General features: G+C 34.5%; 1 protein-coding gene across 1 annotated transcript; it reads left to right on the forward strand.

The window, feature by feature from the left end:
• Positions 1-5,012: 5,012 nt before the first annotated feature.
• LOC111385913 (eukaryotic translation initiation factor-like) lies at positions 5,013-12,164 on the forward strand. Its single transcript, XM_023010330.1, has 9 exons — positions 5,013-5,369; positions 7,080-7,151; positions 7,678-7,773; positions 8,003-8,218; positions 9,292-9,389; positions 9,774-9,861; positions 9,965-10,315; positions 10,500-10,742; positions 10,826-12,164. Exons 1-9 carry the CDS (start codon positions 5,217-5,219, stop codon positions 11,864-11,866), a joined length of 2,358 nt encoding a protein of 785 aa, XP_022866098.1. The 5' UTR covers positions 5,013-5,216; the 3' UTR covers positions 11,867-12,164.
• The last annotated feature ends 172 nt before the right edge of the window (positions 12,165-12,336 follow it).

The raw sequence follows: 12,336 nt of genomic DNA on the forward strand, positions 1-12,336 counted from the left end.
GATGATTTTAGAACAAGGGTGGGGGAATAGGGAAAGAAGTGGAAGGTGGGGAAGCAGATGGCAAGGTTTCTATTTTTCCCTTTTCTGTTACTTATTTTTTCAATTGAAACTGTTTGTGTTTAACCACTGTGGAGAAAATATTAACTAGATCTGGGCTTGGGTCTTTGCTTTTCCAAGTCTGCATGCACTTCCAATTGAATGTAAACATGACTTTCATTTGCTCATAACTATTTCCACGTCCAGTAGATCCGTGTGCACGCTTGTGTTTCTTTCCGATATTTTTTATTTCTTCAATATCACCTTTTATTTACATGTCTTTTCATATTAAACTGCAATAAGTCCAATCCTTCTTCAAATTCTGATTCATTCATCATAATGTAATAGCTTTTGACAACATTTACTGGAGCAGGTGGACGAATAGTCTTAGGACATATCTGTTACAGTTGAAATAAGCTGGGAGCGGGGAACCAATATTTAATTTTTATTTTTTATTTTTTTGGGCTTTTGAAAATTGTTTATTTCTTGAGAAGAAATAGATATTCAAGATGATGTGCAGTAAATTTAATGAGTAATTTCATTTCTCAAGTAATCCACCATTTCTTGACTAAAAAGTTATTAAATAACTTGTTCAAAATGTAATTGAGACTTATTTTTCAAGAGATTTACTTGTTAAGTAACTTTTAATTATCATACCAAGTCTCACCTAACTTAACAAATTCGTTTTTAAAATATTCATAAACAATTGAAAGATGCCTACATTTGTCCAATATTGTCTAATGCAGCACCACCTATAGTTCAAAATATTGGCTTCATCGAAAATTCTAGATAATTTGAGTATATATTATCTTTGGTTTTTATTTTCTTGGATTCCACTATTTTTTTTTTTTCAATCCAAGCAAAGTTTCCACTAGAAGCTAGAGGTTTCTTAGGGAATTTTTGGTTTATTTAGTTGAATCATCATGGTTTTAGACAGTATGATATTATTACAAAACAGATGATTGGAGAATTGGATCTGCCTACAAATCTGTAAAGCATACCTATCATTCTTAAAAATACCACTTTCATCATCTATCCGTTTTATATAAAGGACAACTGTATTCATCTGCTCTCCATAATTCATGTTGCTAATTTAGTTCAAACTCAAGATGGCTTTGTTACGTGTTCATTTGCTCTACATAATTTTATGTTGCTTCTGCCTTAATTCAAGCTCAAGATAGTTCCATTATGTATTCACCAAAAATTTGATTTGTGTCATAGATTAGTGACTAAACAAGAAAAAAACAAAAGAAGATGGTCAACTTAAGTTATTTTGTTTTTGAAAAATTGAAAGGTAACTACTATCCGACGATTTGTAACTTATAATTTCAAATTATTGTTTTTTTTTTTTTTTGCCAAAATTCAAAGTGATAGAGAAAATGGATTTAGATTAAATTTATAGTTTGTTTGGTTGTGTTAAATTGATTTGGAATGGGGTTGGAATGATTTGTCTTCACAACTTTTTTTAAGTTTGATTGTATTCTTTTAAATCATAATGTCTGGGTCCGTCACCGAGCGTGTTGTTGATTCTCGGGAATTGCACATGCAGGGGCGGACCCAAGGGGGTCACATGATCCCCTAGCTTTTGATTTTATTTATTATTTATTTATTTTTAAATTTTTTGAGACAAGTTATGTTTGGTATTGATTGAAATCTAAATTTTAATTTAAATCAAAGTTAATAATCAATTTTACTAACATATTTCACAAAATCTTAAACTTTTTAACTTTTATCCAAATTTACTAAAAATTTGATTTTAACCCCCACCAAACATGGACAAAATTACAATAAATTTTATTTATTTTTCCTTTCACATACTCTATCTTACTCTCTCCCTCACAGCGTTTATTAAAACCTTAACCCTTCTAATTTTTTAAAATTTATTTATAATTTTTCTACAAAATATCACATCTACTACAAAATTTCAATTAATTAGAACCTAAATTTGCATTTTCCTCTATTCTATTTATGTACTTAGAATGTGTCTAAATTGATTATATACAATTTAACTTATATGCAACGAATTGTATTTATTTGCTTGAATATTGATTATATATTTTTCTTTTCGATAACTTGAATTGACTGTTCAAAATCAAACGTATGAAAATGATGAACAAAATATGAAAGAAGAAATGATTTTTTTTTTTAAATGTAAATCTGAATTTTCTCGGGTCAAGTATAAATCACTCAAAAATCAATAACAAAGTATTCGATTTGTATAGAGTTTGATTGTGCCAAAACAAAATTTTTTTGCGCCCGCCCTAGTGACATGATTCTATCAACCTTACCTTAGCCTCCTTGCGAAGGGTGACAAAAGACGCTGCCTTAAAAGTCAAGGTTTTATTGAGTGTATATTGACAATTCTCTGTTATTCCATTCTTGTTTTCTTTTCGTTCACTGGCCCGAGCTGGTCTCCATCATGTCTAAATGTTTTTATATTTGGTATAATAAATTAATATAAAATGATGTTACGATCATTGGTGGTCATATTGGAAATAATTGCTGCATAATAATGAAAATACAAAAGAGCAAATGTTTTTCAATATGATATTTTTATTTTCCAAAAGTAAAAAAGTGGTTAGATAAAGTCAGTTATAGTGTTTGATAAATATAAGTGTTGTTAGATTTAATAAGATTGAATAATAACAAATGTTTGAAAGCTTTTTCAATAGGGTCTTGTTGATAATTATAAATATATAAAAGTCTCAAAGATGACATTTTTGAATGATAGTATCCTCATTAATATTGTAAATGTTCCTATTTATACTTTAATTATGTGTCCCATTCATGAGCGGAGATACATAGTTATTTACCTCCCTCACGATGCTCCAGGGCAGGTGTGGTGGGGGACCCTTAAGATTAGGGTTTAACCTTTTTTTTATAATATGGAAATTAACGTGGATATTTATTGAAAGTGTAATATATTGATCGAATCAAATGCCAAAAATTATATACCATTATCATCAAATTAACATCGACATAATGAATTATAAATGTTCTTAACGTGTAGGATAAGGGGAAAAAGGGGTAATGTACACATTTTATTTACATTACTATTTATAAACTTTGAATTTTTTTAAATAACTAACAATTAGGGCGGTGATGGGGTAATAACCAGGCTGATTATTGAAAACTTTCCATTAAAAATTACAAAGGAAGCAATATTTTTATTTAGCGTTTATGTTCTTAGGACAAACAAGAGTGGCGCATTCTTATTTGGCACACACGAATTGCTCATTTACAAATTACAAGGCTGTATGCTAACCTAGTATGAAAGTTCTATGTTGTAGCCACTCTTGGAGCCAAATACTTCCTCCATCACATTTATATATGCTGCTTTGTTTTTCATGCGGATTAAGAAAATCTTACTTGACATTATTGAAAAAATAATTTTTATGAAAAACTTTTTTAGTCTACTCTTATTTGTATTTGTACAATTTCAAGATTAAGTAGGAAAAAATGGTTATAAATAGCACAAACTCTCATAATTCATTCAAGTTTTGCTGTGTTAATTCCAATGTATTATTACAAAGTGATCGAAGTGCGCAGTTACAGTAAATTTTTATTTTTTGTCCCGTGTTTTGGAAGGTAATTATAGCATATTTGGTCACCAAGCTCTCAAAAAGTTGCAGGTTATATCTGTTAAGATTTGGAGACCCATCTCAAAAAATTAACTTTGTTAAGAGGAGTACTCCAAACTCTTATAAATTAGTTTATATTTTAATTTTTATTCGATGTGGGATTATATTTCTTAACATGCTATCGCAATATGGTAGCTCGTTTGAACAGACCAATTTTGAAATTCGTGTATTTATTTTTTGAGTCTTAATCGAATCGATTTGCTCATTGGAGTTTAATGAGAACCTCAAATCTTAACATGATATATAATTCCATAACGAATAAAAATAAAAATATAGACCAACTTATAAAATCTTATATTACTCCTCTTAACAAGATTAACTTTTTAAGATGAAACTCCAATCCTTAACAATACACACTCCATAAAAATGGCACTAGACATTTTACAGTTTCAGAAATTATGCATGGTTCGTCCATTATCAGAATTCGTCCAATTTGGTCATTAAAATCGAGTCAAATGACAATGTTGTCCTCATCTTTCAATTATTTAAAAAGGATAAATTGCATTTGAGGTCTCAAACCTCTTATTTTTTATACATTCCCTATTTTTTCTATAAACAAATCAAATAATTTAAAAAGATCTTTTAGCTTTTGTATTTTCCACTAATGCTACTTTATTTCTTTGGCTATCTTCTTATCTTTAACATTAAATTAAATAGCAAGATTATCTTTGATATTGGTTTTTATACAATATTTTGTTGGTATGTTTTGAAATGAGAGAAATATTTTATTGAGCCTTTTTATTTGTTTTTTGTTCATTTAAAAATACGATGGACAAATAAATTTTTTAAACCCTTTTTAATGAATTTTTGGATGAAAACTACCACGAGGACAAGAATTCTAATTTATAAAAAATTAAAGATAAGAATGCAACAAAAGGTCCAATATATAAGTATTCAACTACAGCCGCATGGATAATCCTGTGTGATAATAAGGTGGTGGGAGTCTTGATAAATAATCACATTTCTTTCATAAATTTTTTTTGGGTTGGAAGGTGATAACCTTAAGGAATCGATTATGAAGGGGCTGTTAACTATATCAACACTCAAATTCCTTGATCGTTATTGTTCTAGCTTCGATGATCAACTCCTAGCACATTTAGGTTTTGATCTTTGAAAAATATAGAACCTCAAGCCCAACAATTAACGGAAAGTGTAGGTGTGCATATAATTATCCAGTTTCCATAAATACAAGGACAAAAGGTCAATTAAATAGAAAATATAAGAATTTATTCCCAAAATTACCCCCACCAAAATTTTTGAAATTGCCATCACACCCCTCCAAAAAGGGTTTTTTTCTTTCTCTCGTCTTATATCACGTGCACATATACCCTATTTCTCAGCACCTCTCCTCCTTCCAGCAGAGTGGAAAAATTACTATTCTCTCTAAAAATCTATCCTTCTGTCCTTTATTTCTATCTATTTATCCGTTATTACATATAATAAGTAAAGAAATCTATATATATTATATATAGAGTATTTGTTTGTTGTTGTATAACAGATTGTTAGGACGGCGTAGAAATATTTGACGATTTGCAAGGTATGCAGCCTGAAAAGACGGTGCTGAGTTTGAGACCTGGAGGAGGTACCCGCGGTGGAAGCAGAGTTTTCGGTCCCCGTTTCGAGGCGGCAGCGGCCAATTCTGATCTCCCTGTGTTGCGTCCCCATGGCGGTGGCGGCGCTCCTTCCTTAAAGGTTGATTTTTTTAATGCTGTTTGTTCAGATCTAGGGGTTTTGAATCTAAATTGTGATTTAAGCTTTGGTTTTCCGGATGTTGTTTTGTATAGCTGTTTGTTTATGATGTGTATAGTCATATGGGCGTGTTATTTGTATATATCTTTTTAACGACAGGTGTGTAAACTGTAAAGCTCTGACTTTATACTTTTTGTTTACTTTTCTTTTTAACTGAATTTTGTGTCTCTTGTTCCGTTGAATCAACATATCTGTAGACACACACTTGTTCATACTCGTATCCGAGTACTTGTGTTCACGTGTTATTAGTTTACGAATTGTAATTAAAGCTATCGATTTTTTATTGCTCTCTTTTAACTGAATTTTGTGCTGTATTATTCTGTTGAATACACACACACACATCTCTACACGGATGCTAATTCAACAGAATAATACAGCACAATATATATGGCATATAATCCCTTTCGGGAAACCACCTTTGAAGTGAAATTCCCGGAGGTTTTTGGTCATATTCCATCGGTGTTAGAGCTACCAGACCAACAGGGAATTCATGACTCTTCTTTATCACTGCAACCCAGCTTTAACTGTTCTGGGCTTTTGACCGTAGCACCAAGGTCTGCTGTTTTCTTAATTGCTACTTGCTAGGAATATTTGAAGTCTAGATCTTTTATTTGTTGTAGTGCTCCATTGAAACATATGAATTGATGCGTGTCTATGTGTTCACATTCTCAGAATATTTATGGTTTTTATTTCGGTTTTTATTTCTAACTAAACTTAGCAATACTTTGCACGCGTAGTTGTGTTTTGCTGCTTGTGAATTATAATGGTTTATGTGCTCTGGAATATTAAAGAGCTGATATTTAGATATCAATTAAGTTTTCAATTATTTCTCCTTATTCTAGAGACTTTAAAAAGGTTATGTCGTATATGTATTTCTTGGGGACTTAAGTAAAAGCTTTAGTTTTTCAAAAATTATTTTGCTTGTTTTTTTATCTTAAAAACCAGGTGTGTAGAATGGGAGTTATATATGACATCTTAACTCTTGATAGTGCATTTAAGGTGTGTAGTTGCTGTAAATATGAACCTAAAGTAAGATATAAGTTCCGGGTGAGAATACAAGGAGTATTAGTCCATAAAGAAACAAGTTGATATGGAGGCTGCACTTGGTGGTTTTGCTTGATGTTTTGGTACTTTTTGTAGCATGAAATATGAAATATGTGTTGCAGGTTCTTACCACATTCTGATAAATGGGGTAGACGTCTGTACTAACCCGCACATTTGAGGCTCATCTAGTTACTTGTTGCAATTTATAATACTTCGACGCAGAAGAAGTTTCCTTTGCTTGAAATGTGAATTTTCTTAGAACCTGATTATTTGCAAAATTACGAGTGTTGCTTTCAAATGTCGGTCGAAAATGGTCATATCATAACCTTCCCAAGTCTTTGGGCATCTTATGTTTACAGTATCCACCACTATATATGGTAAAGTTTGCTTCATAGATCACTATTCTTCATCATTTTTTGCAAGCTCATGATGGTATATATTTTCTTTGGCCAGTTTTTATGGCCATTTTAAGGTGTTTACCACTCTGTTTTTAATATAAATCACAATGACACTTTTGATTAGTAATCTGTGTTTCAGTCACATGTTAGACTGATTGTTTAATATTGCTGTTGATTGCTATTGAATTCTTTTCTTTTAATTATATTACAGACTGGCGAATTCCAATTTGAAGGTCATGAGCGGATCCATTATACCCGAGAACAGCTGCTGCTGCTAAAGGAGGTAATGCTGCTTCTTAACATACTTCACGTTTAGTAGTTTTAGTAATTTTTTCCAGATGAGATTGGTTCACATCTTTCCAGATTATGTTTTGTCATTAATTCTGGTGGCTTTGGCATCATAAACACTGCTTAAAGTTGAATTTAAATGATCTCTCTTTATTTCTGTATCTATTTGCCTTGTTTATGTTGTTGTCTTTGCAGTGCCCGTGTAATTTGTTCCTGCATATACCGCTAGGCATTAGTTGAGGCTGATTCTTTTATTCTTATTTGCTTATGGGCCATTTTTCTTCAGTGATGGAGTGATGCATTTTGCTGTTAGTTACATTATTTTTTCATTGAGTAATCCTTTCAACTGTCGCATACAGCATCCCTTAGATCTGTTACTTTTATTTCATACAACCTTTTTGTGTGTACATGTAGTTATATTGTGTTTTTCACTATCTTTGGGATTTATCGACTATTGTATGCATTCTTCGACAGTGCCATTAATTGATTTCCTGGAGTCTGATAGGGCTGATCCTTTGTAGGTGGTCAACATCTCTGAGGAAATTCTGAAGGTTAAACAAGAAGTTGAAGCTGAGTTTTCTGGTGTTGATCCAAGCTGGGGTCACGGAGAAAGCAATGTGAGTTTGTCTGGACTTGATCACAAAAACATCTGTCTTTCCTATTTTAGCCAAAATGCTACAACTATTTTGTGGGGTTCTTGTTCATTCATTTTTTTTTGTTTCTTGAGTATACATTTGTATACATCTTTTTGCAGTTCATAGAAATTGGTGGAGGCCATTAATTCATGCTTTTTTCCTGGTTGCATCCTGTGATGATAAATAATAGGCTATGATTTGCTTTTTATAGGTTCCAAATCAGGCTCAAGGTCGTTATTCTGAAACAGAAAACCGTGACTGGCGGAATCGGCCTGCACAATTTCCTGTTACTGGAGAGGAGAGATCCTGGGAAGCTATTCGAGACAGAGACTTTGGTGGCCGGTTTGATTCTAGGCAACAAGAAGTAAACCAATACAGTAGGCAAGAGCAGCTGAGCTTGCAGTTTGCAAGATCTCAAAACCAAGGGGTAATTAAAGAAAATCCTTGATACTGGTGTTTTCCTGCACTTAATCTTTGTTATTGAGTGCCTGTGTGAACTAAAAGCATGTTTGACAAGTGTTTATAACGGTTTAAATTATAAATGTACAGAAATGAGTTTTGTTAAATGGATAGTAGTCGTGTGTACCTCGAAATGTGTGGATAATGAGTGTGAGGGTTTGTAATATACATAACTCCAACATAGGCTTAAGTACCTGATTCAAATCAACAAGCTATCATATCCTTTTCTTTTGTAAAATATAGAAAAAAGTTAGTAAAGTTTCATGAAATCTTGCATATACTATTTGTTATATCAGAAGATACTGTTTTATTACAATTCAATATCACTGGAATTGTTTGTTAAAAATGTCATTGCTTCCAAAACATGCTGATGGCATAGCCTCAAAGGCTTAAAATTTGACACACTGGTCATCTAATCAAATCAGTTGCACATTCGATAAAGATCAAATTATCTTGTGTTAGCTCATCCTCAAGATAATATGGTTACCACGATCTTAAGGTATTGCTGTTTTTGTGTGATGATGAAATTTTAGACAGTGAAAAGCAGGAATTTTGTGGTCTGGCAATTTGGATTCAATTTTGTCTTTTTGTTCTGGCAGTGGTAGGATTGAGTATTGACATCTGTGATATTCTCAGAACTTAATGTCCATGTAAAAGCTGAAAGTTTGAGAAAGCAGAAGACTTGGAGAACAAAGGGGAGAACAAAGGAATCTCGGCATCATGTTGGATCCGATCTTATAAATCCTGAAGAATGCTTAAACCTTTGGAAATCTTCAAAGAAGCTTCTACTTTACAATCGAAAACTTACTAAAATATGCACACACTTTGAGCTTCAGCTAATATTGAAAACAACTCTTAGTGGGATACGAACTTTTTCACCAGATCATTTTTTTTATCATTGAGGATTATTAAAAGCAAAACTTGTTTCACGAGGCTATAGTGGAATACTTGTTTATGTCGTGTGGTATATTTGGCAAGTACGGTCGTGTAATGTTTTGTTTAAAAGAAGATGAATGCTTTTTTTTTTTGTCTATGAAACAGGGAGGATCTACTCCTGCTCTAATCAAGGCTGAGGTGCCATGGTCTGCTCGAAGGGGACATCTTTCTGAGGAGGAGCGTGTATTGAAGACAGTGAAGGGGTATTTTATTTTGTTTAAGCTACTCTTATGGAATGCTCATAATGTCATTATGGATTTTTAATAATCTATTTTTGATTACTTAATCATCAAGCTCAAAATTTTCAAACGACCTTGGTGTTATTATAGCAGTTCTAGCCTTGATCTGTCACCAGTGTGTTATGCCTACTTGGCACTTGCCACTACTGTTGAGATCCTTCAAGAACAACATTTTTTTTGTGCGAACATTTTGAAAATACATGACAATGTTGATTTGATTGTTGCACTTTCTAACAGCACATTGCTTGATGTCCAATGCATTTACGGGCCTAGACTCCTAGTTGTCGCATTATTTTGACATGGTCCTTGTGTAAAGAATTAATGTCTGACACTATATTCTTGTTGCAGTATACTGAACAAGCTGACTCCTGAGAAATTTGATCTTTTAAAGGGTCAATTGATTGACTCTGGGATCACAACGCCTGATATCTTAGAGGTCCTACTTTTAACACTAATGCCTGCATGGCAACGTATTTTCTTCTTTAATTTGCGTTGCATATTCTTACCTAGAGCTTATGTTGTCTTTCATTTCCGTGCAGGGAGTCATCTCCTTGATATTTGACAAGGCTGTGCTGGAGCCCACATTTTGCCCAATGTATGCGCTTCTGTGTTCTGATCTAAAGGAGAAGCTCCCTAACTTCCCTTCTGATGAGCCTGGCGGAAAAGAAATCACATTCAAACGAATCCTTTTGAATAACTGTCAAGAGGCATTTGAAGGGGCTGACAAATTGAGGGAAGAGGTTAGGCAGATGAATGCTCCTGAGCAAGAATCAGAACGAAGAGATAAGGAAAGGTTGGTCAAACTCCGTACACTTGGAAACATCCGTCTAATTGGGGAGCTTTTGAAGCAGAAGATGGTTCCAGAGAGGATTGTTCATCACATTGTGCAGGTTCTCTGTCTCCCTCTCTCATGTGCACGATGTGCACACTCACCCAGTGGCACGCATGTGTACCCTAGTTCTCACCCTTAGTACCCTCTCTTCCTGATGACATTATTTCTCTAGTTGTTATTTCTACATTTTTTCTTCTCATAATTTTCTAGATTATCTTGCATAACATGGGTTTTGTGAACAGCAACTCTTAGGACATGATACCAAGAGTTGTCCAGCAGAGGAGAATGTTGAGGCCATATGTCAGTTCTTTCACACCATTGGTAAACAGCTCGACGAGAACCAAAAATCCAAGCGTATAAATGACATGTATTTCAATCACCTGAAGGAATTATCAACAAACTCTCAGCTAGCCGCACGACTGAAGTTTATGATTCGTGATGTTATTGATCTGCGTGCAAATAATTGGATTCCCAGACGGGAAGAGGTGAGCCTTCAGAGCATACAAGTGACCTTCTTCATGCTCATTGCTGTTAAAAGGTCTCATGATGTCCCACCCTTATGTTGCAGGTGAAAGCCAAAACCATCACTGAGATCCACTCGGAAGCTGAGAAGAATCTGGGCTTACGTCCTGGTGCTACTGCTAGCATTAGAAATAGCCGACCTGCTTCCGGCGCTCAAGGTAGTATTAGCCCAGGTGGCTTCCCAATTAATCGGCCTGGTGCTGGTGGTATGATGCCCGGAATGCCTGGAGCAAGAAAGATGCCTGGAATGGACAAGGACAACTGGGAAGTTCCAAGGTATCGGTCAATGCCAAGAGGCGATGGTTCAACAGCTCCTGCTGGCCGTGTTCAACCACCACTATTTGACAAGTCTCCATCACCTATCCAGGGATCTCTACCTCAAGGTAGTGGTGGTTTCATGATTGGTAGAACTACTGTCCTCTCGCAAGGGAGTGGTGTGCCCCCTCCATCTCGTGCAGCTGATTATGGAGGATTTGGTATGGAACCTGTATCTCAAGCCCCTGCTCCATTTAGACAGGCTACGCCACCATCAATTGCACCAGTTAATGACAAGCCGGTGGCTCCTGCCCAGTTTTTGAATGCAGATGAACTCAAGAGAAAAACGGATTCTCTGCTGGAGGAATATTTTGGCATCCGACTTGTGGATGAAGCGTTACAATGTATAGAGGAGTTGAAGTCGCCCTCTTACCATCCTGAAATTGTCAAGGCAGCCATTTCCCTTGGATTGGAGAAAAGCCCTCCATGTGTTGAACCGGTAACAAAACTTCTCGAATACTTGTTGGCCAAGAAAGTCCTTACTCCGAAGGACATAGCCACCGGATGCCGCCTCTACAGTGCATTGTTGGATGATCTCGCCATTGATTTACCAAAAGCTCCAGCAAATTTTGGGGAGATTATTGGGGGCCTCGTTTTGGCCGGTGCCTTGGACTTCAAGATTGTCGTAGAAATCCTGAAAACAATAAGCGACGGCTACTTCCGAAAAGCAGTATTCTCCTCCATAAAGAAGATTTTAAGCTCAAGCCCTGCTGGAAAGGGGATATTGGATTCACAAGCATCTGATATTGATTCCTACCAAAGCTTATTTTAGAGCTTCTTCTATATGTTGTTCTTGGAGGTAATTAAGAGAGAGAGAGAGAGAGTCATGGCATAAAATATTTTTGCTCTTGGGTCTGCTGTGGCATAATCATTGGGCAATGGAGCCCCGATAATTGAAGGGGTCCTTTATATGACCCACAGGCCACAGTTGTTTTTGTATTTCATTAGTTTTTTATTTATTTGTTGAGTTGACTTGAGAAGTTTTGTCAAACTTTGTGAGTTCATAATGTTCGCATAATTTCCATTTTCCAATGAGAATGCTACGGTATACTAATTTGTTTTAATTGTTCTGTCAAAATTTTATGACCCATCTGGGAGTTTTGAAGTTTATTTACATTAATTTATTGTTAGCAAAAAAAAAAATAATAATAAAATATTAGCACAGTAATTAAAAAAAAAAAAACTAAAAAGTATTAAAGGCTAAGGGGTGTTCTCTTTGTGTTTCAGTTTTGTGTTTTGAGT

Source organism: Olea europaea, unplaced genomic scaffold (genome assembly GCF_002742605.1).
Source record: "Olea europaea var. sylvestris unplaced genomic scaffold, O_europaea_v1 scaffold3339, whole genome shotgun sequence".
Lineage (NCBI taxonomy): Eukaryota > Viridiplantae > Streptophyta > Magnoliopsida > Lamiales > Oleaceae > Olea > Olea europaea.

Coding starts and splice junctions, on each gene's coding strand:
- LOC111385913 (XM_023010330.1), top strand. CDS start 5,217: ATGCAGCCTGAAAAGACGGTGCTGAGTTTGAGACCTGGAGGAGGTACC. Junction 5,370..7,079: donor GCGGCGCTCCTTCCTTAAAG/GTTGATTTTTTT, acceptor ATTATATTACAG/ACTGGCGAATTCCAATTTGA. Junction 9,862..9,964: donor CAACGCCTGATATCTTAGAG/GTCCTACTTTTA, acceptor ATTTCCGTGCAG/GGAGTCATCTCCTTGATATT.